Source organism: Eleutherodactylus coqui, chromosome 5, assembly GCF_035609145.1.
Source record: "Eleutherodactylus coqui strain aEleCoq1 chromosome 5, aEleCoq1.hap1, whole genome shotgun sequence".
In the NCBI taxonomy this organism is placed as follows: domain Eukaryota; kingdom Metazoa; phylum Chordata; class Amphibia; order Anura; family Eleutherodactylidae; genus Eleutherodactylus; species Eleutherodactylus coqui.
Genome location: NC_089841.1, coordinates 78181902 through 78209634, shown reverse-complemented (window position 1 = coordinate 78209634; position 27733 = coordinate 78181902). Strand labels below are relative to the sequence as shown.

Here is a 27733-nt window from a genome sequence, read left to right as displayed (position 1 = left end):
AGGACGGTCGTGCGATCAGCTACGTACTCCCTCACCATCCTTTTACAGTGCTCCCGCCAACTCAGCCTTGACTGGGGAGCGGTGACACAGTCTTGCTGGGGAGCCATAAAGCTGGCAAAGGCCTTGGAGAATGTTCCCCTGCCTGCGCTGTACATGCTGCCTGATCTCTGCGCCTCCCCTGCTACCTGGCCCTCGGAACTGCACCTTCTGCCACTAGCGCTGTCGGATGGGAATGTTACCATCAGTTTGTCCGCCAGGGCCCTGTGGTATAGCATCACTCTCGAACCCCTTTCCTCTTCGGGTATGAGAGTGGAAAGGTTCTCCTTATACCGTGGGTCGAGCAGTGTGTACACGCAGTAATCCGTAGTGGCCAGAATGCGTGTAACGCGAGGGTCTCGAGAAAGGCATCCTAACATGAAGTCAGCCATGTGTGCCAGGGTACCTGTATGCAACACATGGCTGTACTCACTAGGAAGATCACTTTCAGGATCCTCCTCCTCCTCCTCCGGCCATACACGCTGAAAGGATGACAGGCAAGCAGCATGGGTACCCTCAGCAGTGGGCCAAGCTGTCTCTTTCCCCTCCTCCTCATGCTCCCCCCCTCCTCCTCAACGAGCTGAGATGTAGACATGAGGGTGCTCTGACTATCCAGCGACATACCGTCTTCCCCCGCCTCCGTTTCCAAGCGCAAAGCGTCTGCCTTTATGCTTTGCAGGGAACTTCTCAAGAGGCATAGCAGAGGAATGGTGATGCTAATGATTGCAGCATCCCCGCTCACCATCTGGGTAGACTCCTCAAAGTTTCCAAGGACCTGGCAGATGGCTGCCAACCAGGCCCACTCTTTTGTAAAGAATTGAGGAGGCTGACTCCCACTACGCCGCCCATGTTGGAGTTGGTATTCCACTATAGCTCTACGCTGCTCATAGAGTCTGGCCAACATGTGGAGCGTAGAGTTCCACCATGTGGGCACGTCGCACAGCAGTCGGTGCACTGGCAGATTAAACCGATGTTGCAGGGTCCGCAGGGTGGCAGCGTCCGTCTTGGAGTTGCGGAAATGTGCGCTGACCCGGCGCACCTTTCCGAGCAGGTATGACAAGTGTGGGTAGCTTTTCAGAAAGCGCTGAACCACCAAATTAAAGACATGGGCCAGGCATGGCACGTACGTGAGGCTGCCGAGCTGCAGAGCTGCCACCAGGTTACGGCTGTTGTCACACAAGACCATGCCCGGTTGGAGGCTCAGCGGCGAAAGCCAGTGGTCGGTCTGCTCTGTCAGACCCTGCAGCAGTTCGTGGGCCGTGTGCCTCTTCTCTCCTTAGCTGAGTAGTTTCAGCACGGCCTGCTGACGCTTGCCCACCGCTGTGCTGCCACGCCGCGCGACACCGACTGCTGGCGACGTGCTGCTGCTGCTGACACATCTTGATTGCGAGACAGAGGTTGCGTTGGAGGAGGAGGAGGAGGAGGGTGGTTTAGTGGAGGAAGCATACACCGCCGCAGATACCAGCACCGAGCTGGGGCCCGCAATTCTGGGGGTGGGTAGGACGTGAGCGGTCCCAGGCTCTGACTCTGTCCCAGCCTCCACTAAATTCACCCAATGTTCCGTCAGGGAGATATAGTGGCCCTGCCCGCCTGTGCTTGTCCGCGTGTCCGTTGTTAAGTGGACCTTGGCAGTAACCGCGTTGGTGAGGGCGCGTACAATGTTGCGGGAGACGTGGTCGTGCAGGGCTGGGACGGCACATCGGGAAAAGTAGTGGCGACTGGGAACTGAGCAGCGCGGGGCGCCCAGCCGCCATCATGCTTTTGAAAGCCTCCGTTTCCACAAGCCTATACGGCAGCATCTCCAGGCTGATCAATTTGGCTATGTGCACGTTTAATGCTTGAGCGTGCGGGTGCGTGGCGGCGTACTTGCGCTTGCGCTCAAACAGTTGCACTAGCGACGTTTGGACGCTGCGCTGAGAGACATTGGTGGATGGGGCCGAGGACAGCGGAGGTGAGGGTGTGGGTGCAGGCTGGTAGACACTCGTGCCTGTGTCCTCAGAGGGGGGTTGGATCTCAGTGGCAGGTTGGGGCACAGGGGGAGAGGCAGTGGTGCAAACCGGAGGTGGTGAATGGCCTTCGTCCCACCTTGTGGGGTGCTTGGCCATCATATGCCTGCGCATGCTGGTGGTGGTGGCTCCCCAGCTGATCTTGGCGCGACAAAGGTTGCACACCACTGTTCGTCGGTCATCAGGCGTCTCTGTGAAAAACTGCCACACCTTAGAGCACCTTGGCCTCTGCAGGGTGGCATGGCGCGAGGGGGCGCTTTGGGAAACAGTTGGTGGATTATTCGATCTAGCCCTGCCTCTACCCCTGGCCACCGCACTGGCTCGGCCTGTGCCCACACCCTGACTTGGGCCTCCGCGTCCTCGCCCGCGTCCACGTCCTCTAGGCCTACCCCTACCCCTCAGCATGCTGTATTACCAGTAGTGCAGAAACAGAACGCTGTAATTAAATGTGCCGCTTATTGGCCTGTGGTTGGAGGCTGACTTCGCTTACGGAACGCACAGCAGAGGCAGGAAAGAATTTTGCGCAAGCCTGCTGTAACACTCAGCTGGCTGCGTATGAATTAGGACAACTACCCCCAGCAGAGACCCAGTACACTGAGGATGGTCACAGGCAGCCCAAATAGATTTTTTTCCCAAATGTTTTTGGAAAGGCCCACTGCCTATATACACTAAATATGTCTTCTGTCCCTGCCTCACCACTACTGGCCCTGGACAATGTAAAATTACTGCAGGACGCAATGCTCTGCACGGCCGATATACAAAAAAAAAAAAAAGTGCAATACTGCAAAAAGCAGCCTCCACACTACTGCACACGGTTAGATGTGGCCCTAAGAAGGACCGTTGGGGTTCTTGAAGCCTAAAATAACTCCTAACGCTCTCCCTATAGCAGCTCCAGCACCAGCAGCACTTTCCCTGAACTATGTCAGAATGCATCTGTGGCGAGCCGCGGGAGGGGCCGATTTATATACTCGGGTGACACCTGATCTTGCCAGCCACTCACTGCAGGGGGGTGGTATAGGGCTTGAACGTCGCAGGGGGAAGTTGTAATGCCTTACCTGTCTTTCTATTGGCCAGAAAAGCGCGCTAACGTCTCAGAGATGAAAGTGAAAGTAACTCGAACATCGCGTGGTGCTCGCCTCGAGTAACGAGCATCTCGAACACGCTAATACTCGAACGAATATCAAGCTCGGACGAGTACGTTCGCTCATCTCTAATTATGACTGATCTCTGTTTATCACCCTACAGAGTTGAGTGCAATGACTTGACTCTGAGATTAAGGTAATGTGTTCAATTTTGGCAGAAATCAACCAAATTAATATTATTTTTATGGGAAGCCTTGGTACACCTGTCAAGCTTCCTTCAACTAATGACTGAATTACTTTAGTGTAGCATGATCTGAAAGAAAGGAGGGACATTCAACTGTATGTAAAAGGACAATATACTATGGCACTGTCATTTTAAAGTCAACCATATTCTTGAAAGAGCTGTTGGTCAAACTTTTCCTGACTCCACCATAAACATGCATACTTGGCTCTGCCAGACACCTCTGGTCTTGTTCTATGGGAAGTAATATTTTAACATATCCACTCCATATTTCCCTATATCTGCAATTAGGGGACAGTAATGATGACCTATATATTAAATAGTTGCCTAATCCCGTCAAAATTGGTATTTCAATCATATGGCCAACATTAAAAAAGTTTTCCAGGAATTTACTGTTGGTGACCAATCCTCAGGATTGGTTATCCATAGTTGATTGGCCAGGATACACCACATGGGAGCCCCGCTGATTAGCTAATTCTCGAGATGCTGTCAATACAGCCGAGCCAGATGTCCGCATTGGGCTTGGGGCCAGAAATGTAATAGAAAGCATCGCTCCCATTGATGTTAATAGAAGCAATGCCTTCTATTACACTCCTGGCTCCAATCCCAATGTGGACATCCTGCACTAACAGTGACCAGAGGATCAGTTGATAGTTGGGGATGCCGAGCAGTTATTGATGACCTATCCAGAGGATAGGTTATCAATAGTAAATTCCAGAAAAAAACCTCTAAGATGGCCATACACATTAGTTGCATATTGGACAAACCTGTCAATTATGGGCAAGGGCAATCTGCTAATGATCTTCTAATTTGTATGGGGGCCTCCAGAAAGCAGATGTTGGGTGGGGCGGGGGGTGATGGATCAGAAAGTTGGAATACAACTGCTCTATGCTTTTATTCTTGGGGAGAGCACTTTCCTCCCTCTTTACAGTCAGTAGATACATATGCCCAGCCTAGAGTGTCTGTGTATGGGGGTGTCAGCCAAGATAGTTGGCAGATATCTATCTGATGTATATGGCCAGCCTTAGAATTCATACTCTATGATCTTTGGTACCTAAGTGCACAGTCGGTTCACTTAGAGGAGTAAAATGCTTTGACACCCATCTGTTCACTACTGGCTTTGACTGTCGATAGCGAGGAGTGGAAACTCATAGGACATTTTGAATGCAACTCCTTATCGCAAGGCATTTGTGATATAGACATTTAGGATGATCCAAATGGCTTATAGTGAACTTTTTCCATGAATGTCTCTAATTCAATACTCTGAAATAAAAAGTAATTGTATCCCAATATAAGTATATTTAGGATGGGCCACTCCATACTAAAACTGAGGTTCCACCCATCGTGGGGTAATTAATCACTTTCTACATTTTAACCCTTTGTCTTATATTCAGCTGCTCCATGACTCAACATTTTATTGCAAATGTCGATTTCCATTCACAGAAAACACAGCAGCCGGCACGGCTTTTCAGGTTCAGATTTATAAACCAATTAAACCAGCAATGAATCATGAAAGTCATTGTACATGGGTGACTGCACTAACTATATTGCAACTTCAGTATATCTTCCTAAATATGACAGCAGCTGGCGTAGTTTGACATTTTTGGGCACATTTCCAAGAACAGCAAATCCTGTTATGGTATAGCTGTCCAGCATTAAGCACATACATAATTACGACTTAATCCTCATACCCTAAACATTTACGCCAAACTGGCACCTCAGAATTTACAGTATATAAAGCTAATCCCATTGACGGTCCTTGAACGCTCTGAGTATAAACCAATCCAAGGAATGTTCTAATGTTATCACTCTTTGCCAATTACATATAGATACAATATATAGTTATTTTAGTTGCTCTGATCCATTTTTGGCATCTGTTATTTGTCATAATATATTTCACAGCTGTCTACCTAATATATATGTTAACTTTTGTTAGCGGTATGCACTCTACACTTTTGCAACCATTTTTATCATAGTAATAAATCTAAAATTAAAAGATGAAGCAACTCTGAAATAGTTTTGATTAAAAACCTCCTACTCTTTTGTGCATACAGCTCCTATACAGGCATACATATTTCCATGGTAACAGACTACAAGCAAACACTGTGTAGTCTGAGCCTGTAGTCATCTGTTACTCCTCTTTTTTCCTCCAAAGGTTTTTATTGGTATTAAACACATAAACAGGAAAAAGCCTAAAACACTATAATTCTCCCTCGCAGGGGGCAAATATAAAAAATATACAGGAAAGCTGAAGATATATGTAGTAAATACACACTGACAATACACACTACACTTTGGCAGTGGGTCATGGGGAAGAGGAACCAAGAATATAGATACAGCAGCACTCCACTGAAATCCACCACTAGGTGCGTAGCGTGGATCTGGTGTGCACAAGCTCAAAAGGTCCTGACTCCTAGGACCGCAGAACTTATCCGAATAAAGCATAAATTGAGCAACACCACCAGTGATCCAAAATGATGTTTCTTTATTAATCCATACAAAAGAGCAGAGCAGCAATGTTTCAACTCCTTCCCGAGTCTTTGTCAAGCTTGACAAAGACTCGGGAAGGAGTTGAAACGTTGCTGCTCTGCCCTTTTGCATGGATTAATAAAGAAACATCATCTTGGATCACTGGTGGTGCTGCTCAATTTATGCTTTATGGGGAAGAGGAACAACAGTATGAAAGGTTGTCAAGAATCCATACAGAATTACAAAGTTATTTAGAGTGGGGGTAGTAAAAGTGAAAATAAAATTAGTTTTCTAGGCTGATAGATGGATTGTACGTATAATATGGTGAAGACTTGGAGTATCTACATAATTGATCAAGGGTTGCCAGGTATTTCAGAAAGCAGACAGAATATCAGTTGTGACAGAATGAATCTTCTATTGCTAACGTCATGAAAAGATAGAGTGGGCAACTTGGATTCTTGTGACCATGCAAATGTTTTAGATAAGCTTATGGGCTTGGTTCTTAAATTCTGGTGGGCGATCACCTGAATAAAAACAGTAGGCGAGTTTGGGAACTAGACCAACAAACAAACAATTAAGCAGACTACAAACCTGGGCCCATAACCGCTCGTCTTCTGGACAGGTCCAGCAAAAATGGAGTGGGCTACCTAGGTCTTGACATCCTCAAAAAGAAAATGAGTAGTAGGAGGAAAAGCAATGATATAGCCACTGAGCAGCCATGTAAGTTCTATGGTGAATCTTTATTGAGGTCTCCATAAGGGAGACCTGGTGGCTACCTTTTCAAAATAGTGGTACAACAATGATACCATCTTTCAATGGACATTTCGGTCTGTAGGTCCGTCTGCCATCTCCACATTAATAGAAATTTTCCCTCCAATGGTGGTTGGTTTAATATACCATAGAAGACGGAAATAACTCCTCTTTGTAGAGGGTTTTGTGAATATATGGATTCATACAAAGCAAGGCCAGGGAGTGAAGGCGGATGAGATAAGGTGTGGAGAAAGTGAAAGACTTGGTTAACTCTTAAATGCTCCTGTTTGTGTGGGTTAAATTTAGTCATCATGATTTGTTGTAAAGTATAGAGCTTGGATCTGACACTGAATTGGCACAGGTTAGTTAACTGGTTGGTGCTCTAACATGTAAAGAAAGGTAAGTCTAGGCTCGAGGGAATTTAGGGTTGGATATAATAGGAAGCATAGGGTACAACCTAGAGGATAGTCCATATTTAAACTGAGTGCTTTTCCAAAGAAAAAGGGAATAGTACGTAAGTGGGCTCAATTAAAACAGGCCTGCAGTCCAAGGGCTCCAAAACCCAAGTCAATAAAGCCAGGAAGTGTGGGGCAATTTGGTTTTCTTCAAGCTCTACCCAAAGAGGAGCTTCAGGGCCTTCGAAAGTTACAGCCTTTTCAGCTCTCTGCACTGATTTATAATATTTAATTAGGCTAGGTACTGAAAGACCTCACATCTTTCTATGATTGTACACAATCGTGCTTCTCATACTAGGTTGTTTGTTGACCCAAATAAAACAAAAAATGGTGCATTGGAATTTTCAAATCCGGTAGAGGGACTGGTATAGGAAAAACACTTAAAGAGATATAACAGGCATGACAGTGTTACCATCTTTATAACACTGATCCTACCCACCCAAGATAAGAGAGGGTTTTCCCACCTCAACCACTCTGACGATAATCTTTTAATTAGTGGGGGGGGGGGGGGGACCATTTATATAGAGAGTGTAAAGAAGTAGTCAGGGTTATACCTAGGTACAATATATAATGTAACTTATGTTCGAAATCGAAATTGAGGTTAATTCATTTTACTAAGTGGGCGGGGGATTAATAAATGTCATCTCAGATTTATCGAAGTTTACTCTAGAGAGAGCAGCCCAAGCATCCAGCACTGACATTAGATTCATGTTACTTCTTTATCACTGTCTATAGATTAGCAAAAAGAGGGAGAAGATAGGCTTTTTTTTATAGGCCTCTTGTCTGAACTCTGTTTATAGGGATTTTCAATCTGATGATTGTAATATAATTTACTGAGAGGTAACTCATAATTCTAAGGCTGCTTTTAGACGGGTCCATTCCGGCTTGAATGAGCGAGTGGCATCACCAGTAACTCATTGCAATCGTGCAGCAATTTTAGTCAGGCAAATACATAGTTGGCTCATTCACGATCGTTCAGTCCCTGAATAAGTGAATGAGAGACAATGCACAATTTCTATTTAAACCAAATGATAAGTGAACGAGCCAACGATGGTTTTTATGCCTAAACAAAATTTAACGAAGAATGAAAAGCGAACGATTCTCTTCCGGCATTCAGTCGTTGGCTCGTGTTTAGACTGAACGATTATAACATTCTAAGGCTGCTTTCAAATGAGCAAATTTTTATTCAATGCGTGGTCCATGTTTTGCAGACTGTAATATGGCGCTAATATAAATCTATATATCTATTCACATGGTAATAATTTTCACAGTCGTATTTTTAAAATAATCAAAATAGTCTTCATTTGTATAGCGCCAACATATTCTGCAGCATTGAAAAATACGGCATGCACTACTTTACTGGTGACATCCGGTTACAATGTCATCTGTGAAACGTCTGTATTACGAACATGTGATAATACACTTGTCTGAAACTGGCCTTATGAGACTAAATCAGCGGGGTCAACATTTGTTATATTGTGGTTGCAAGAACTGGCTCCTGCTGACACACTCATAGACCACAAGATTTATAACTCTGTAGTTATTAAGTAGTCCCAACCAATTAGACTAGCACTGTACCAGCAAAAGATAAAGTGCAGCAGTCACTTCAGGGCGTTGTCAGATATTTCTAAGGCTAAATTCATACACCACACATTTACAGGAAGGGAATTGTTTCTCCTTAGGGAGAACACCTAGAAGGTGAGTGAGGAGGCTTATAGGGCCATCCACGCTCCTCTAACAAATATGCAAATGAAAGGATGGAACATTACCTCTTCAGGGCCAGCTATTGGATGGCAGCATTTCTGCAAGTCAATTACAGACTTTTTAAACAAGCCTTACATCAATGAACAGGAATTGTGAGCCAAAGCCAGAATAAGCATACACATACAGCTATGTTGGGGTGATTGCCCCTCATCAGTGTGCAATAGGTTTCTGGCTTGGCTAGTGAAAGTCCTATAGACATGGGTCAAGAAGGGTATCAGAGGAGCAATCACCCTGAAACAGCTGTCTGTGTATGGTTATTCTGGCTTTGGCTCACAATTCCCAGGCTTGTTTAAAAAGTTTGATATTGCATTGCAAGAATGCTGCCTTCTAATAGGTGGCGCTGCAGGTGCATTGTTCCATCTTCCTATTTACAGGAGGATTCATCTCAGAAATCTGAGGATGACACTACTGCGGATGTAGATAGATTGATAGATAGATAGATAGATAGATAGATAGATAGATAGATAGATAGATAGATAGATAGATAGATATGAGATAGATAGATAGATAGATAGATAGATAGGATAGATATGAGACAGATAGATAGATAAATATGAGAGGTAGATAGATAGATAGAAGACAGATAGATAGATATGAGATAGATAGATAGATAGATAATAGATAGATATGAGATAGATAGATAGATAGATAGATATGAGATAGATAGATAGATAGATAGATAGATATGAGACAGATAGATAGATAAATATGAGAGGTAGATAGATAGATAGAAGACAGATAGATAGATATGAGATAGATAGATAGATAGATAAATATGAGAGGTAGATAGATAGATAATAGATAGATAGATAATAGATAGATAGATAATAGATAGATAGATATGAGATAGATAGATAGATATGAGATAGATAGATAGATAGATAGATAGATAGATAGATAGATAGATATGAGATAGATAGATAGATAATATGTAATAATAGTAATCAGTAATTCTACCAAACAGTGATACACTTATTAACTTGTGCATGTCCAAAATCAAACAAGCACATGTACAACATTTTTTATTTTTTTGCTTCATATTTAAAGAAACAGTACACTGACATGTTTTTGACCTTGTGCCATTCACTCACACTATAACTGTCCTTTGTGATGCGACCCTGGGAATACACGCAGCAGCTGCACACAGCCGTCTCCCAACCAGCAGCACAAAGTTTCAAGAGCAAGCGCTAAACTGTGACCAGCAATAAAATCTGCTCTGGACTACCTAACACACATAATCAACTTCTAAGAAGGGCGCACATAATCCTTCGGTCAGTGTCTATCATGTCTAGCAGGTATGTGTTTATTTTTCAAAGCGGCGAGCTGCGAGAGGATAACCACTAATCTAAACATTTATTTAGAAATGGCAAAAGGGCGCGCCATTAAAATACTGCAGCTATTTGTATGATGAACAGCTTGGAAACTTCACCCTTTCTTATATTTATAGGGTGACCATGTGATCAAGTGGCGGAGATACCGGTGGCACGTCACCATCTGAGGGCTACGCTGAAGTTAGTCAGCAGATTATGTTCTTTATTACAAAATATCTTATGGCTTCTACGGGAAGCGGACAGATGTTCTTCTTGGCTTCCAGCATGTAATTTTGTTTGTGTGTGAGTAAGGAAGGGATGAAAGGAACGTATCAGGTGTGGGTTCAGGATCAAAACTATCTAGCATTTACTATAGCTTAAACATCCTAATTGGCTACAATTTACCATTTGGTGGCTTGACTAACTTGCCTTTAGGCACAGTAAGATCCCGTTCCCATGTAATTAGGCAACATTTAGACAATATCTTAATGACACCATGAACTTGTGCTGAGGGACTCCAGCTGCAAACCGCCGCAGATTTTCTGATTGCACAACCAAATGTGGAATTAAGATTTACAAAACCTATACTTTTACCTCCAAAGTTTTTGACACAGATGTTCATTAAAGACAAATTAGAGCACAGGGATGAACGGGAACATATACGTTGTTATAGGGCCCAGCCTATACAATGCTGACATCTTAAAGATCTGTAGGCTCTTTGATCTAGAGACTTCTCAACTTTACTAAAGCTGATTTCTGAGTCACTAATTACTTGTGTAGAGACAATTACTGTAATGAATAACACTCATGTCTAAACAGTCTCATACAAATAACTTCTGTCCATCTTATATAGCGTTTGGGAGTAATAAGAAAGCACATAGGATATGCATCATTTTGATTTCACACACACTCTCACAATTCCATGAATTTCTTGAATTTCTTTTTGGGCATCAAAAAGAGAAATTCTTGCAGCACTCGTTCAATAAAACATATAAACTTTATTGCATCTTGTCAATTAAAAATATTACTGGGGCATAAATAAAAAAATAAATAAAAAGAATGGCTGGAAAACCTACGTGTTTCAAGCCATCTCAGAATGGCTATGATGAAGATCCACTCTAAAGTGACTAGAAACGCGTAAGTACTTCCTGTTTGTTTTCATTTTCATTTATGCTTCTCCAATGTTTTTAATTGTCTAGACGCAATAAAGCTTATATTTGCTATTGGATGAGTGCTGGACTATTTTTTCTTTTTGGATATATATAAATATATATATATATTTTTTTTTTTTTTAGCCTGATGGAGTGTGGTTTGTTATCAAAACAACTCTGCCCATAGCAACCAATCAAAGCATAGCTTTCATTTTACCTCATCAGTATAAGAAATGAAAGCTGCGCTGTGATTGGTTGCTATGGGCGAGAAGGACAGATTTTCTTTTAGACAGCTTTCATAAAAGTGCAATACTGAGTTACATTTCCATGACCCTCCCTGTAGATTCTAGGGGGATGATGAGTGAGTGTGAGCCATAGTGTGTAGTTAACATAATGCATATACACGGGGGCATACACGAGGGCTGGGTTGGTATGATAACAAACTGCACCACATAAGGCTAAGATATATATATATATATATATATATATATATATATATATATATTAGATCATGTACCAATACACACTATGCCTTACACTCACTCATCATCACCTGCAGGGTGGGACACGGAGAATTAGCCAAGCACCAAACTCTTATGAAAACTTTCTAAAAGAAAATCTGTCTTTGTTGCCCATAGCAACCAATCACATAGCTAATTTGCTATGGTCCACCCTATAGAACAAACTTCATGCCTCACATCATCTACATCCACACAAGCGGCACAATGCTACCTCTCTCAATCAAACACACAAGTCTATATTGTAAGATGTACACTTTTTCATCAATCACCTGCTGAGGTTCCACCACAACGGATTCACCAAGTGGCAAAATCTTGTCTTAACAAATTCCAAACTTAAAGGGGTTGTCCCGCGGCAGCAAGTGGGTCTATACACTTCTGTATGGCCATAATAATGCACTTTGTAATATACATTGTGCATTAATTATGAGCCATACAGAAGTTATAAAAAGTTTTTTACTTACCTGCTCCGTTGCTAGCGTCCTCGTCTCCATGGTGCCGACTAATTTTCGCCCTCCGATGGCCAAATTAGCCGCGCTTGCGCAGTCCGGGTCTTCTGCAGTCTTCTATGGAGCCGCTCGTGCAGAATGCAGGCTCCGTGTAGCTCCGCCCCGTCACGTGCCGATTCCAGCCAATCAGGAGGCTGGAATCGGCAATGGACCGCACAGAAGAGCTGCGGTCCACGGAGGCAGAGGATCCCGGCGGCCATCTTCAGCGGTAAGTATTGAAGTCACCGGAGCGCGGGGATTAAGGTAAGCGCTCCGGTAAGCTTCCTTTACCTCCCTGCATCGGGGTTGTCTCGCGCCGACCGGGGGGGGGGGGGTTGAAAAAAAAAAAAACCCGTTTCGGCGCGGGACAACCCCTTTAAGTCCTGTAAAATCCTGGTACGTCCTCTAATACATAATAGCGCAGAGGAGCACCAAGCTGCACAAGCAGACAGAATGTGACAGCAGAGAGCCAAAGAAAGTGAAGAACAGCGAGCTGCAAGGCTGCACCAAGTGGCTTCTGAGCGTGGATATTTATGTATATACACAGTAGACTGCAGTCACCATCCTTGGACGAGCTTTGTACCCTCAGAGCAAATTTACTGAACTCATAATGGGATGCCCTTATACTTGAATCCGCCCAGGGTTTACTTGTGTTGAGGTGACTCCTGCTAAAGTAAGGCTGCCCATGCACATTAGAGAGCTGTCGGCCAAATGCTTGTTCAGCTAACAGCTATCTAACTCTACACCGCCATAGACATGCATGCTTGGCCCAATCAAGCAGGCATATAGTATGTGCTGAATACAGAGACTGAAAAAGCTACTTCCTGACACCTCAGCAGCCCATCTCTCAAGAATTAAAAGCATGGATAGTTAAAATACAACTGCCAAAAACTTATCTACCCTGAAAATCTGATGCCAGAAGGTCAGCTGATTCTGGGAATCGGCAGGTTTGGCCAATATACAGATGGAGCAAACTAAAATGCTGTAATTCGAGTTAACATGAAAGGCTGGTCAATTTGGCCATTGCTACATCTGTGCATGCAATGTATATGACCACCTTAAGGCTCAATGCTCACAGACGGAAATTCTGCAGCGAGATTCCGTGCGGAATTTCCGTCATTGCACGCTGCCATAGGATTGCATTAGTTTATGCAATCCTATGCTGACAGCTGTGATTTGACAGTGTGAAAACTCGCGCAGTATTAAAATTCACTCCACTTTTTGCCACCGTATATAATCTGATTCTTCTTTTATTCGTTTACTAAAACAGCCAATGGCACATTTCGGGACACAGCCCCTTCCTCCGAAATGGCTGGGTTAAGTGCTATGTACAATAATTAAGAAAATAGGAAGTAAAAATAATAACAGGGAAAGGGGTGGGAGAGATGCATAAGAAAGTTACCTTTACATTGAATTTACAAGGAAGTAGTGTAACACCAAATAATATGTAAGAACACCAGAGACTTATCTGACTATGAGAGGGCACTAGGAGCATATGGCTCAGACCATGTAGAGGTGGGTATTAGTGTATCTTGACGCCACCAGGATGTCCTGGTGGAGTCAAGATTGACAGTGGGTTGACGCCCACTGTACCTGATTGGCTGCTGAGGCGGTTGGCCTCCAGGTCCTGGAAGTACAGTAAGCATGTCTTTGCAAGGCATAAAGCGGTGGCCGCATCTGCAAGGGGCTTTCCGGCTTACGCCCCAGAAGTAAGAAGGCATCAGTAATTATGAAGCGCACAGGCGAATCGGCAGCAGGGACTGCAAAGCTGCTTTACTGGTGACGACTGACAAGCGGTGGCCTTTCTGAGGACTGGTGTGCGGCACCGACCTCATAGCACACAGCCAGTGGCCAGGACAGAGCCTCCACATGGACCGCAAGCGGCGTTGACCCAGCACAGACGTAGCGACCACCTGTGACGTTAGACGACATAGGCAGCGGCCGGGACTGAGGCTCCTGTTGACATCGACCGGGAGCTGGGCAGTGGCATTCACGCAGCACACAGGTGGCGCACGTCAGCAACCCTCAGACTACAGAGGCAGTGGCCTCCGGATCCTACGGGGGGGAGGGAGGGGGGGGGGGGGTGGCGCAGGTCCTGCACTCACACTGAGGGCTTCAGCATGTGGATGACTTTTGCTGGCCTATGCACGATGCGGGTGAGGGTAACTTTGCTCATAGCACCCTCTACACTTGACCCAATTGGAAGCTGGCGGTGTGACAGGGGCGTTTCCTCTGTCAAACCCCTAGCTTCCTGTAGCGTCAAGATACACTAATACATTAGAGGAATAACCAGTGACCTCTGAGAGAAGGGGCCAGAATATATATACTACAATAAAGACTGATTGGCTAGCTAGGAGAACCATCGACCCGCAGACCAATCAGACCCCAAACAAACAGATAGATGTTTACTCATAGAGCACATACACCGACACTGTGGACACTTGGGCTGGGCTGATGTTTTAAGGATTAAAGTTGGGACGGTCCCAGGAGGTGGAATATCTACAAATCATACAGGTTAGACACGCGCATTGAGTTGTGTAAACCCCCCCCCCCCATCTTTATTACGTAACATTGCTAAAATATGTAAATAAAAGTTGATTATTTCTACATGTTACTTAATTATTTATAACTGAAAATTAATAAAAACAAGTTATTGCAAACATTTAGCTCATTACTGCGCAAAAAAAGTCAACCAGAATATATTGGTGACTGTGAGACCCCCACGTCCACAGAAGTGTAACAAACAAATCACATCCACAGTTACCAACCTATCAAAGAACAATCCAACGATGCTAAGCCTCAGCAAATAAGAGTTGTAATAGCTGCACTGCATGTCTGACAATCTGTCCGGATTAACAAATGGGTCCGGTAGCATGACAGTGACAACATCAAAGCAATCAAGCGTTATTGACTTGATGAAAGAGTGTGTAGCACCACTGCACACTTACCAAAATGATGTATCATGCTAGCTCACTGTCAGGCTAAAACAGCAATAAGCAAACAAATGCAAAGCTGCATGCACCCGACACTCAGGCTAATAAGGCCACCTTCACACAGCAAGTGAAACCTGTCCGTGTAAATACAGTCGAAGGTACTTTTAATACGGTGGAATTATTCCAACGGAACGTACCCTATTTCCTGGAAAATAAGACCTACCCTGAAAATTAGCCCAATCATGATTTTTTGTGGAGGCTTGAAATATAAGCCCTACCCTGAAAATAAGCCCTAGCTGCATTACATAAAGAAATACCATAACTTGGAAAAATTTATTAATCCCGCTTCCACAATGCGATGGCTGTGATTGGTTCTCCAACCGCTGCTCAGCCAATCAATGCAGCACTCAATGAACCAATCACAGCCATCACATTGGTTTATCGAGCGCTGCATTGATTGGTTGAGCAGCACTTGAGAACCAGTCAGAGTCATCGCTTCCTAGGGGCGGGATTTATGAATCCCATAACCAGGAAGTGATCTTGTGTAAGCGTCCGAGGACTGCAAGACGCGCCAGAGCTCCGGAGAGCAGCAGGAGGGACCTGGACTGAGCCTGATAGGTAAGTATAATAAGACATCCCCTGAAAATAAGACCTCGTGAATCTTTTGGGGCAAAAACTAATATAAGACAGCATCTTATTTTCGGAGAAACATAGGTATTAGGAATTTGTGGCCCTGCTAAAAATTCTGCCCCAAAATCTGCATGACTACTGTGCGGATTTTCATGCAGAATTCTGCAGCAACTAATTCTGTTGCATCCTGGCACAACTATTCCACTCATGTGAAAGAGTCCTAAAGCAACGGCTAAGACCTGTTCTTATACAGCAAAGGTGGAAGCAACGTGAAATATATCGGAATAGTAAACTGGAAACTGGAAACTAGAACGCAGAACGGAGGAAAGAATCTTAAGCCCAAAAATGTTGCAGATTTACTTCAGCCAAGTAACAGATGCATTGAAATGTCTCCTGATGTATGCCACACACGGGACTACTTAGAGACTACTTACAGCTGCTATTTGCTGGGATACATTTACAACACTTAAGAGATTTTTTTTTTTAATGTTGCAAAATGTTTTATGCGTATGTCACACAGTCATCAGCGTGTCTGTAAAAGGATTCTGTCTCTGGGATCAAAACAGTATAAAAAATGTCTCAAATAGCTATTGGGCTTATGGAGCATAGACACCGTTTATAAAGACTGAATTACAACTTTTCCCACTGCATGAAAGCCATCGCATTGTAAGCAATCAGCAGGCGGTCAGCAGGTCAACTTTCTTAAAGAATATATATATATGGATATATACACACATACATATAGGTAGGTAGGTAGATAGATAGATAGATAGATAGATACATACATAATACGTAGCACTATTTTAAAAAGTCCACGAAGCAAAAGGGTGCCAGTGTCGTAACCTTGATTCCAGATCAGAATATAGTCTTGAACAATACGTCACCATTAGAGATGAGCGAGTATACTCGGTAAGGCACATTACTTAAGCGAGTAGTGCCTTATCCGAGTATCTCCCCGCTGGTCTCTAAAGATTCAGGGGGCGGGGAGCGGCGGGGGAGAGTGGGGAGGAACGGAGGGGAGATCTCTCTCTCCCTCTCTCCCCCCTGCTCCCCGCCGCAACTCACCTGTCACCCACGCCGGCCCCCGAATCTTTAGAGACGAGCGGGGAGATACTCGGATAAGGCACTACTCGCTCGAGTAATGTGCCTTAGCGAGTATACTCGCTCATCTCTAGTCACCATATATGAGCCACAAAAGTTGGTCAGTGGAGCACGATGTACACATTGTTTGTATTGTGTTGGTGAGTGCAGGTTGGAACCGGTGATTGTCCCAACGAACTGGATGGACATTGCCTATTGTCCTCCCTGGATTTTATTTTCATCCACCTACAATGCTTGATACACAGCTACTAATGTGTGTGCTCAGTAGAACTCCGTAGCTTTATATGATTGCTACAATGCTAAAAAGAATGCTTTGATGAGTCGCTGGTTGCGCAGTGACATCATTTACTTTCATCATCTTTATTGACACACAGTCTGACTTGCGCAGTGTGTATCTGGATGCTTTGATCGCCAACCTTGAACTCATGCAAAACGAACTACTATGTAAGGGCTCGTACAGACGAATGGAGCTGTCGTGCTGCTAGCAGCGCAAATAGATAGCGGATGTAGGAGCTGTAAAGATCGCGTAAACAGGCTGTTTTTCAGTTACTTGGAGTAGCCCGTTTACACGATTCTAGGTGCAGGCTTCGTGCTTTCAAGGCTCCCATAGAAGTCAATGGAAACTCCTCCGCAGCTCGGACCTAATCCCCACATTAGCCAGCCATGTGGACGAGATTTGTCAAAAATCTCAATCACACGGGGCAGACAATCCGTCACACAAAGCCGGCTGTGGCGTGGATTCCCGGGACGCAGTATGTCAATATGTCAATTCTTTTTTTTTTCATTGCGTCCTCGCTCCTCTCTATGGGAGAGCCAGCCACACCGGAAAAGCATGCGGCGAAGCTGTTCCAAAACCCGCGGCCTAAGTGGCATAGGGTTTTGACGCTGCGCTTATCCTGCGGAAATCTCACGTTTGTTCGCTGTGGCAAAACCGCAAGGTTTCCGCATGGAAAGTGTCCCGTGGGAACCCAGACTAAATGATGCAGATTCAGGAAACACCCTCAAGATATACTTTGACATTTCTAGTGGCCCATGAAGTAGAAAGCTTTCATAGACCAATAGAGAATAATTCAAAAAGTCGGGCACTAGCACACACATTTTGCACTTGGCATTGGGATAGAAAGATAGATAGTCTGCTGACAAACTTAGAAGGTGAATCTTAGGGAACTTGAATTTCCTGTCCATTCCTCACTCTATTATTAGAGTGTGTTACCACCAAAGCTAAATCTTCAGTTTATATGTATTTAGACTATGATCCTGTACTTAAAGCCTTGGTTTAAACGCCAGGACTAAGTACTTCCAAAGGATTTGTAGAGATGTATAGCCTTGTTTCAAAATAGAGAATGTGGATCTGTTACATTTTCATCATGGTGAACAAAGTGGTGGACAGGGCAAGTGGATATATTAATGAAGACTGTATGATAGACCACTCTAGGACCCTGTTTGGTTTTGTAGTAATCTCACAATAAGAACTCCTATAGACAACCCAAGAGTAATAACTAAGAGTTAGGTTCCAGCAGAATGCCTCAACATGGCTCCTGAGATCAGTGCAATCCTACTTTACAAATGAGAATGTCTAGTAAGGTTGAGGAATATTTCTGAAGATAATGGAGAACAACTTTTTACACTTTATTACATAAACTTGTCGCCTACATAAGAAGCTAAGAACTATTGTTCAAGATGTATAACACAGTGGTAGAAAAGTAATGAATGTTATCCAATGACTGCTTACATATGACAACAGGTAGGTGGCCATAGATGTTGGTTAATGAAATATGAAGGTAGAAGCTGTTATTAAGAGGAAACCGCAAAATGTTAAAGGGAACGTTCAGTTGTAAAGTATTGATGGCGCATCCTTAGGAAAGGCCATCAATAGTAGATCTGCGGGAGTCTACTTTGCAGGCCTTTGTCAATCAGCCGCTTGAGGAAGCAGACAGCACTGTTCTCACTGCAGTGGCCATGCTTGGTGTTGCAGGCAAAGTTTCCATTGATGTGAATGGCCTGTAATACTAAGTCTGACCATTGCAGCGAAAAGGGATCTGTCTGTTTCCTGCAGAAATCAGCTCAGTAAACAGCTAATCAGCTGCAAGGGTCTTCGAAAGCAGATCCCTGCAGATCTACTCTTGATGGTTTATCCTAAGGGCCCTTTTACACTAAATGATTGTCGTTCAGATTCTCACTGGATCACAGGAATTTGAATGATGATCGTTAAGTGTAAATGCTTGCACGATCTAAACGACAAACAATAATTTGTTTGATGTTTGAATCCTGCAGGCCTACAAAAAAAATCACATGACATTCTGCCTATATAAACAGGCAGTCACTCTTCTATGAACGATGACCTGTTTATTATGAATGGAGGCGGGCGGGCCAGAACGATCCTGGGCCCGCTCTGCCTCCATTCACTAAGCAATGATCGCTCCTGTCTAAAAGCACAAGAGCAAACATCACTGGGATGACGGTCAGATGTTTCTCTGTCTTACAGTTGGCCTGTGTAAAAGGACACTAAGAGTAGGCCATAAGTAGTTTAAATCTGGACAACCCCTTTAAGGAACCAAATATCTATATTTCGCCCTATGTTTTGTATCTATATGAATAATCAAGCTGAATAGCATTGCTGAACCTTTTGGTTGAGCATTAGGATTAGTCAATGTACAACCTCAAAACAACATGGTGATATGGGTCTTTAGAACCCAATAAGATCAATAATGCCACCCCAAAAAGCTTGCATAGACATCAGTAGAAAAAAAAGGTCCAAATTTGGGTTCAAGTGGTGAATTTTTTTAGGCACATAAGCTACCCGGTTTCTTAAATAGTGTGACTTGTGGGTTCACAACTTTAAAGAATATTCTCCTTTTCATGTCTATACCCCTCCTCCCCCTTGTTATATTGCTAATAGTGCTAAACGAACCAGTAGAACCCTGTTTTAGCTCAAACTTTGCTAAAGCATGGGTTGGGCACAAACCCAAACAAAGTTCGACCCAAAAGTAGATTCTTCTGGTTCTGTTGGCTCAACATTAGTCCTGTACACTGGTATATAACACTAAGAGCCATAAAAGCCCTGTATAAAAAGACTGTTATACAGGGCTTTTATGGCTCTTAGACAGTGTTATACACGAGTTTCAGGGGTTTGGGTGAACTTCTGGTTTGGGTCGAAATGATTTGAACTAAACTTTTTCAAAAGTTCAGTAAACCGATCAAACTGGACTTTTCAGCAGCTAGCTCATCACTGGTTACTAACTTCCACATACATGCTCCACCAGAAACTGCCTCAGTTCCAATGATGTATCACCACAATGTACAGTATATAAGACTCTGAGCAGTTGAAGTAAACCAATGGATCTAGCAGCCATGTTCAGTTTGACAGATGTAGCAAAGCATAGAACAGTTCACACAACAAACAATGATATAACAAACCCTGCATGCACAAGTAACTAATTCAGCTCTGCTAACTTTGCATAAGAATTAAGAACCCATAAGGCAAGTTCAGGGGTAGAGAACCTTTAGTCAACAGCATTTGATTTACTTTTTTTGCAAGAATGTAAATTCAAGGTTAGCAACCCTGAACCAGACCCCCAGACAGAATTCATTTGCAATATATTGGACATATGCTCAGCAAAGGAGGTCAAACCCATTAGGTAACTCACACCATACCAGACAACCATAGGGGTTTTGTATAAGGCTAGATTTATGGGTCTCTTATGAATGTAGACCTGTGCTCACAGAAAACATACGTAAAAAAAAAACTGGAGGCATTTAAACCAGAAACTATAGTGCGAATGACAGTTCCAGGTCCCAAGTCTACTGACACAATTTGTATACCAGAAATACATAATCATAGCTTGAGAGCGAGGCATTCCAGCAATCATCAGCCATATGTAAGCGAGATGTGATTGCATTTCGTCACAGAATACAAATGTATCCAAACAAGGCAAGAAAACAGTGATGTAGTCACTATTATTGTTGTCTACATGTAACATTTGTACATAGTACAGTATAAGATCCCCTACCCGAGCCCTGCACCCTAATCAAAACCAGAACTGCGCGCTAAAGCCGAAATCAACTCTCTTTTTTTTCATTTAAGATCATATACACTCCTTAAATAATAAAGGATAATTACTCTCAGACTCGGAAGATTTACTTCTTCAGATCTCTATCAGCCTGAGCTTTTTTTTTTTTTTGTTTATTTAGAAAGAAACGCAACATTTACAAATAAAGGTTTCAGAGTGAAATGGATACAAAGTTGCAAATGTATAGAGGACTAGAATAGGAGGGAGAGAGAGGTAAAAGCCAATCAGCTGGCATCCAACATGAAAACATACTGAGCTAGGAGAAAATAACAAAACACTATAAAAGAATAAAACCAATAGATACTAGTGATACCCCGCTAGATAGAAACTTTCTGCATTTATAAAATGCAGAACTACAAACCCCAGCATAGCTGAGGCTGCTGCCTGACCGCGAGGACTGACTATTGATAATACTAGCTGGTTGTTCTATGCGACACCTCTGTTTAGAGAAAGAAAAGTGGTGTTTTTGATACATCATGGTCACTTACAAGTGATTCTGCCATTTTACATGACCACAAGGCCAAACAGGGATATTGTACATAGAATGGACATATATGTCACAGATCTGGGGTCATACAGATACAGAAATATCATATATATTATAACCGAGTCAATAATGTAGCTGCTTAAAGCAGTAGCTTATGCTTTACAGGATTGTTACTTAGCACTAGATTACACACACACACACACACACATATATATATATATATATATATATAATGCTGACTGGTTTTAGGCAGGTGTGGAGAAAATGCTGCAAAGTAACAATTTTTTCAGAGATGGAAAGTGTCTGATTGGCTCCAGATTTATTCGGCAGCAAGACAACGACCTCAAACATCCAGCTAATGTCATTAACAACTATCTTCAGTGTAAAGAAGAACAAGGAGCCCTGGAAGTGCTGAAATGGCCCCATAGACCCCTGATCTCAACATCATCGAGTCTGTCTGGAAATACATGAAGAGACAGAAGGATATGATACCCAAATCAAGCCTACATCCGCAGATGTTTTGTGGTTAGTTCTCCAAGATGTTTGGAATAACCTCCCTGCTGAGTTCCTTCAAAAACTGTGTACAAGTGTACCTAGAAGAACTGATGCTGTTTTGAAAGGCGAACGGTGGTGGTCACACCAAATACTGATTTGATTTACATTTCTCTTTTGTTCATTCACTTTGCACTTTATTTATTAACACTTCTATTTTTGATAGCATTCTTATCTAACAGCATTCTTTCAACACCTGCCTAAAACGTTTGCACAGTAATATATATATATATTAATAAATCCATTTAGTGAATGCCGGAATAATACATACAGTGGGTATTGTGGATTGCACAATCCATGCATACTATAGATGTCCACTGACCTCATATACAGTAGTGACAGCTTAAATCTCTGATCTAAACCTCTGGTTTACAAAACATAACATAGATCCTGGCATTTTGCAGATTTTCAGCTGTTCTGCAAGCACATGACACACAGCATGTCCTGCTGAGACTTACAGTTCCACAACAGCTGAGGCGCTGCATGAAGCCCTTGCCTGATCTAATGGATACAACCATCAGTATGGTTCACAGATCTGCATGCCATGGTTTATGGCCATAGTGGTGCCTTTGTGTCCCAGCAGCATGCAGACAGGGTGTCAGGACTACAACCACAGCTCATTAACCCCCTAGGTTTAATCAACTGTAAACTAACCATCCCCCCAATCCTAGTAGCAGTCTAGACCCTCTTACAGGGGCACACGCCATCTTATAGTCATCCACACTCCTTGTAATAGCCACCCACAGAGCCTGAAGAAGGCACCTAAACTAGACTCAACTGCACCGTTCACTCTTAGTTCCTGCAGTAGTTAGCACCAGTCCCTGTAAAAGTCACCCAAACCCCCTGTACTAGGGGCAGACTGCGTAGTAGTTAGGACTGTCCCTTAATCACAGTTCAAACACATTGTAAGCTTTCATCCTCTAATATACACCAACATTTCTGTACCAGTCGCCCAAAGTCTCTTTAGTAAAGTCCACTTGATAGCTACCCACACCCCCTGTACTATTTAGTTAGCCACACTTTTTGCACATATCATTTACTCTGGCTGGACTAGTTACCCACATTCCCTGTACTGGTTAATCAAACTCTCTATACTAGTTAGCCACACTCTCTGTGTAAAGGAGTTAGTTATCCACACACTGTGCTAGCCAATTTACCTATCAGGGCTAACTACCATACACATACTGTCTGTAGCTGTCATCCACACTCCCTGTGCTAACCAGTTACTCACAATGTCTATATTAGTTAGTTTTCCCCACTCTGTGCCAGCCCACAAACCTCCCAGGACTAGCTACAAACACTTTCTATACCAGTCACCCACACTCCCTGCACTAGTTATCCGCACTCTCTGTAGTAGTCGTCCAAATTTCCAGGACCAGCTATGCACACTTTCAATGCCAGACAACCACACTCCTTCTATTAGTTAGGCACCGACTCTTTCAGTACTAGTCGACACTGCGTGTACTAATTAGTTGCACACACACTGTATTAGTCATCCAACCTCCCAGGGCTAGCTACCCACAGTCTCTGTACTAGTTAATCACTCTCACTGTACTAGTTAGTTGCCTACACTCTTTACTTTAGTCAACCCCACTCCATGTACTAGTTAGTTGCCCTCACTTTATGTACAAGTTTCCCACATACTCTGTACTAGTTAGTTAATCAAAATCTCTTTGGCAACCAACAAACAACCCAGGACTAGCTACCAACACTCTCTACACTAGCCACCCACACACCCTGTGCTAACAAGTTACTGTACTCACACTCCCTGTATTAATTATCTACACTCTCTGGACTTCTCACCCAACTTTCCAGAATTATCTAGTAACACTCTGTGTACAAGACAACCACAGTCCATGTATTAGGTACACACATTCTCTGTACTGGACAACCACACCCCCTGGAATAGTTGCCATCAATCTGTACTAGTCATCCAACTTCCAAGGGCAAGCTACCCACACTCTCTGTATTAGTCAGCCACTCCCCCTGTACTAGTTAGTTGCCCACACTCTGTACTAGTCATCCAACCTCCCAGGTTTAGTTACCCACACTCTATCTACTAGTTAACTACTCTCAATTTACTAGTTAGTTGCCTACATTCTCTGTTCTAGTCAACCACACTCCTTGTATTAGGTAGTTGAGCGCACTTTCTGTATCCATGTTACTCACACTCAGTACTATTTAGTTACCCACAATCTCTGTACTAGTTACTTATCCAAACTCTCTGTACCAACCAACAAACCTCCCAGGACTAGCTATCAACACTCATTGCACTAGTCACCCACACACCCTGTGCTAACAAGTTCCTGTACCCACACTCTTCGTACTAATTATCTACACTCTCTGGACTTGTCATCCAATTTTACAGAACTAGTTATTAACATTCTCTGTGCCAAACAACCACAGCCCCTGTATTAGTTACCCACATTCTCTGTACTGGTCAACCACACCCCCCGTAATAATTTTCATCAATCTGTACTAGTCAACCAACTTCCCAGGGCTAGCTACCTACACTCTCTGTATAAGTGAACCAAACTCACTGTACTAGTTAGTAGCCCACACTCTCTGTTCCAGTGTTCTAGTAAACCCCACTCTCTGTATTAGTTAGTTACCCACACTCTCTGTACTAAACTCTCACCCTCTACTAGCCACTTGCTATAAACGTTGTCCATTGCTAGTCAACCACACTCCATATGCTAGTTATTTATCCATCCACACTCTCTGTAATAGACAATCATACCCCCTGTACTAGTTAGTTGGCTATACTCTTTGAACTAGGCACCCAACATTCCAGGACTAGCTAACCACACTCTCTGTACTAGTCAACCACACTCACTGTACTAGTTAGTTGCCTATACTTTTGTGTACAAGTTACCCACGCTCTCTGTACTAGCCAACTACACTCACTGTTCTAGTTAGATGCTGAAACTCTCTGTACTAGACACAGTCCCTGCACTAGTTAGCTGCTATACACATTTCCCACTACTAGTCAACCACACTTCCTGTACTAGTTACCCACATTCACTCTCTGTAATAGATAACTATACTCCCTGTACTAGTGAGCTGCCTAAATTCTTTGAACTAGGCACTCAACTTTGCAGGACTAACTCACTGTACTAGTTGGTTACCCACACTCTCTGTACTAGACAAACTTTCTGCACTAGTTAGCTGCTGTACAAGTTGCCCACTACTAGTCACCACACCTCCTGTACTAGTTACCCACCTGCACTCTCTGTAATAGACAACCACACTCCTTGTACTAGTGAGTTGCACACACTCTAAACTAGGCACCCAACTTTCTAGGAGTAGCTATACACACTTTCTCTACTAGTCAACCACACTCCCTGTACTAGTTAGCTGCTGTACAAGTTGCCTACTACTAGTCATCACACTTCTTATACTAGTTACCCACCCACACTCTACTCTCTATACTAGTTGTTTGCCCACACTCTCTATACTAGACACACTCCTTATAAAAGTTATTTGCTGCACAAGTTTCCCACATTCTCTGCCCCAGTGACTTGGCCCCTTTGCAGGGGCAAGCAGGTTACTCACTGTAGGGGCAGTCATTCTTCTTGGTCCCACTAACCCTGCCGGTGTCATCGATCTTGAGGAAATACTTGTGGAAGGAGAAGAGCTTCCTGAAGCGAATATCTCCTTGAAGGTAGTTGTAACTTCGCACGTGTCTCCCAGAGGAATAGTTGGAGGAGATCTCCGGGGGGCGCACTGACCCTCTCCCCCAGACCTCATCACAGGTGACAGACAAGGAGTGGACCAAGAACAAGAGGAGCAAAGAACGGGGCAGGTGACATAAGCCTGGGGCACCATGTGTCAGTATCCATTTCCACATTGTACTGAGGGCTTCAGAAGATGCCTCATGGAAAGACACATAATGAAAAGATAAAATCCAATGTGGGGTGAGCTGAGATCTGGTGAGCACTGACTCCCAGGACTCTGCTCTGTGCTGGAGACTTTAGTGCATCAACATCCATAACTCCTTAGGAGACCATCCACAGCGGAGGAGCTCTCATGCCTCTGCTCACTTGGAGATCCTCATCCAGAAGATGCTGCTGTAGACTTGCTCTGCCCTGTCTGCCTCTACTTCATACACCCACTTTCCCGGCAGTCTCCCAGCATGTAAAAGTCTGCAATGCCTGGAAAAACAGAGATGACATCTTCACTTCTCCCCCAAAAAAGTCTTAATCCATGCACAGCCCCCTTCTCCTTCTTCTGGAGATGAGCAGTCAGCTCTGCTGTAGACAGGTTGGAAGCTGAAGTGTAAATGACAGTGATTACAATGCAGAGGTGGGATGTCTCTTGGTGGGGTCAGGCAGAGGTGGTCATCTGAAACCCAGGAGTTAGGGGGGGAGTCCCACAGGAGGGGAGGGGGATTCTCTTGAAGGCTGTATAGACACAGAGACAGAGATCACTGATCCCTTGCACTGATCTGGATGCTACTAATTGCTGCTAAACTCCCAGCTTCTCTGAGCTGCTGCCCACCAGCCAAGCACAGTCCTGCTCTGCGCACACTGAGGGCTTGCTGCATAAGCCAATCCCCACCAGGGAGCCCCTGCTCGTGTTTTTGGCAGTGAAGTGCTCCACCTGGAGATTGTTTTACTCCCCTCTACTAGAGAAATGTTGCAGACAGGCACAGGACAGGGTGGATGGGAACAACAAAAAAAGAGTGCTTCCTATTGTTAACCCTTACGTGTCCCCAAACTACAAGCATTAGTGTAACATCCTATCAGTGCCGGAGTCAGGAAACAATTATGTTACTAAATAATCAAGATTAAAGGTTGTAGACCAAGACCACCAAGCAATGATGTGCAGGGGAGACAGAACTGGGGACGCACTGATTTTATGGAAGACACAGCTAATTGTATTGATTACTACTACTAATTATTATTATCACGCTATATACAATACACATGAGTTATTGTATTTATCTACTCACACTCTATCTATCTATCTATCTATCTAATATCTATCTATCTATCTCTCATCTATCTATCTCATCTCTCTCTCTCTCTCTCTCTCTCTCTCTCCCTCTCTCTCTCTGTCTTCTCTTGGCTTTTTCTCTTTCTTTCTTTTTTTCTTTCTTTCATCAATCTTTTTATCTCACCATATCTTCTATCTATCTATCTATCTATCTATCTATCTATCTATCTATCTATCTATCTATCTATCTATCTATCTATCTCTCTCTCATATGCATCTATCTATCTATCTATCTATCTATCTATCTATCTATCTATCTATCTATCTATCTATCTCTCATCTATCTATCTATCTCATATCTCTCTCTCTCTCCCTCTCTCTGTCTTCTCTTGGCTTTTTCTCTTTCTTTCTTTCATCAATCTTTTTATCTCCCCATATCTTCTGTATTTTTATCTATCTATCTATCTATCTATCTATCTATCTATCTATCTATCTATCTATCTATCTATCTATCTATCTCATATCTCTCTCTCTCCCTCTCTCTCTGTCTTCTCTTGGCTTTTTCTCTTTCTTTCATCAATCTTTTTTATCTCACCATATCTTCTATCTATCTATCTATCTATCTATCTATCTATCTATCTATCTATCTATCTCTCATCTATCTATCTCATATCCATCTGTCTCTCTCTGTCTTCTCTTGCCCTTTTCTCTTTCCTTCTTTTTTTCTTTCTTTCTTCAATTTTTTTATCTCA

At 43.3% G+C, this 27733-nt stretch overlaps 1 protein-coding gene across 1 annotated transcript in view; it reads right to left on the bottom strand.

Moving 5' to 3' along the window:
• Window positions 1-26540, bottom strand: part of FGF10 (fibroblast growth factor 10) — a 114742-nt gene extending 88202 nt beyond the window's left edge. Inside the window, exon 1 of the mRNA XM_066602743.1 lies at window positions 25599-26540. Coding sequence (XP_066458840.1) covers window positions 25599-25893 — 295 coding nt within the window. The 5' untranslated portion in view covers window positions 25894-26540. The remainder of the gene's footprint in view (window positions 1-25598) is intronic.
• Window positions 26541-27733: the final 1193 nt, after the last annotated feature.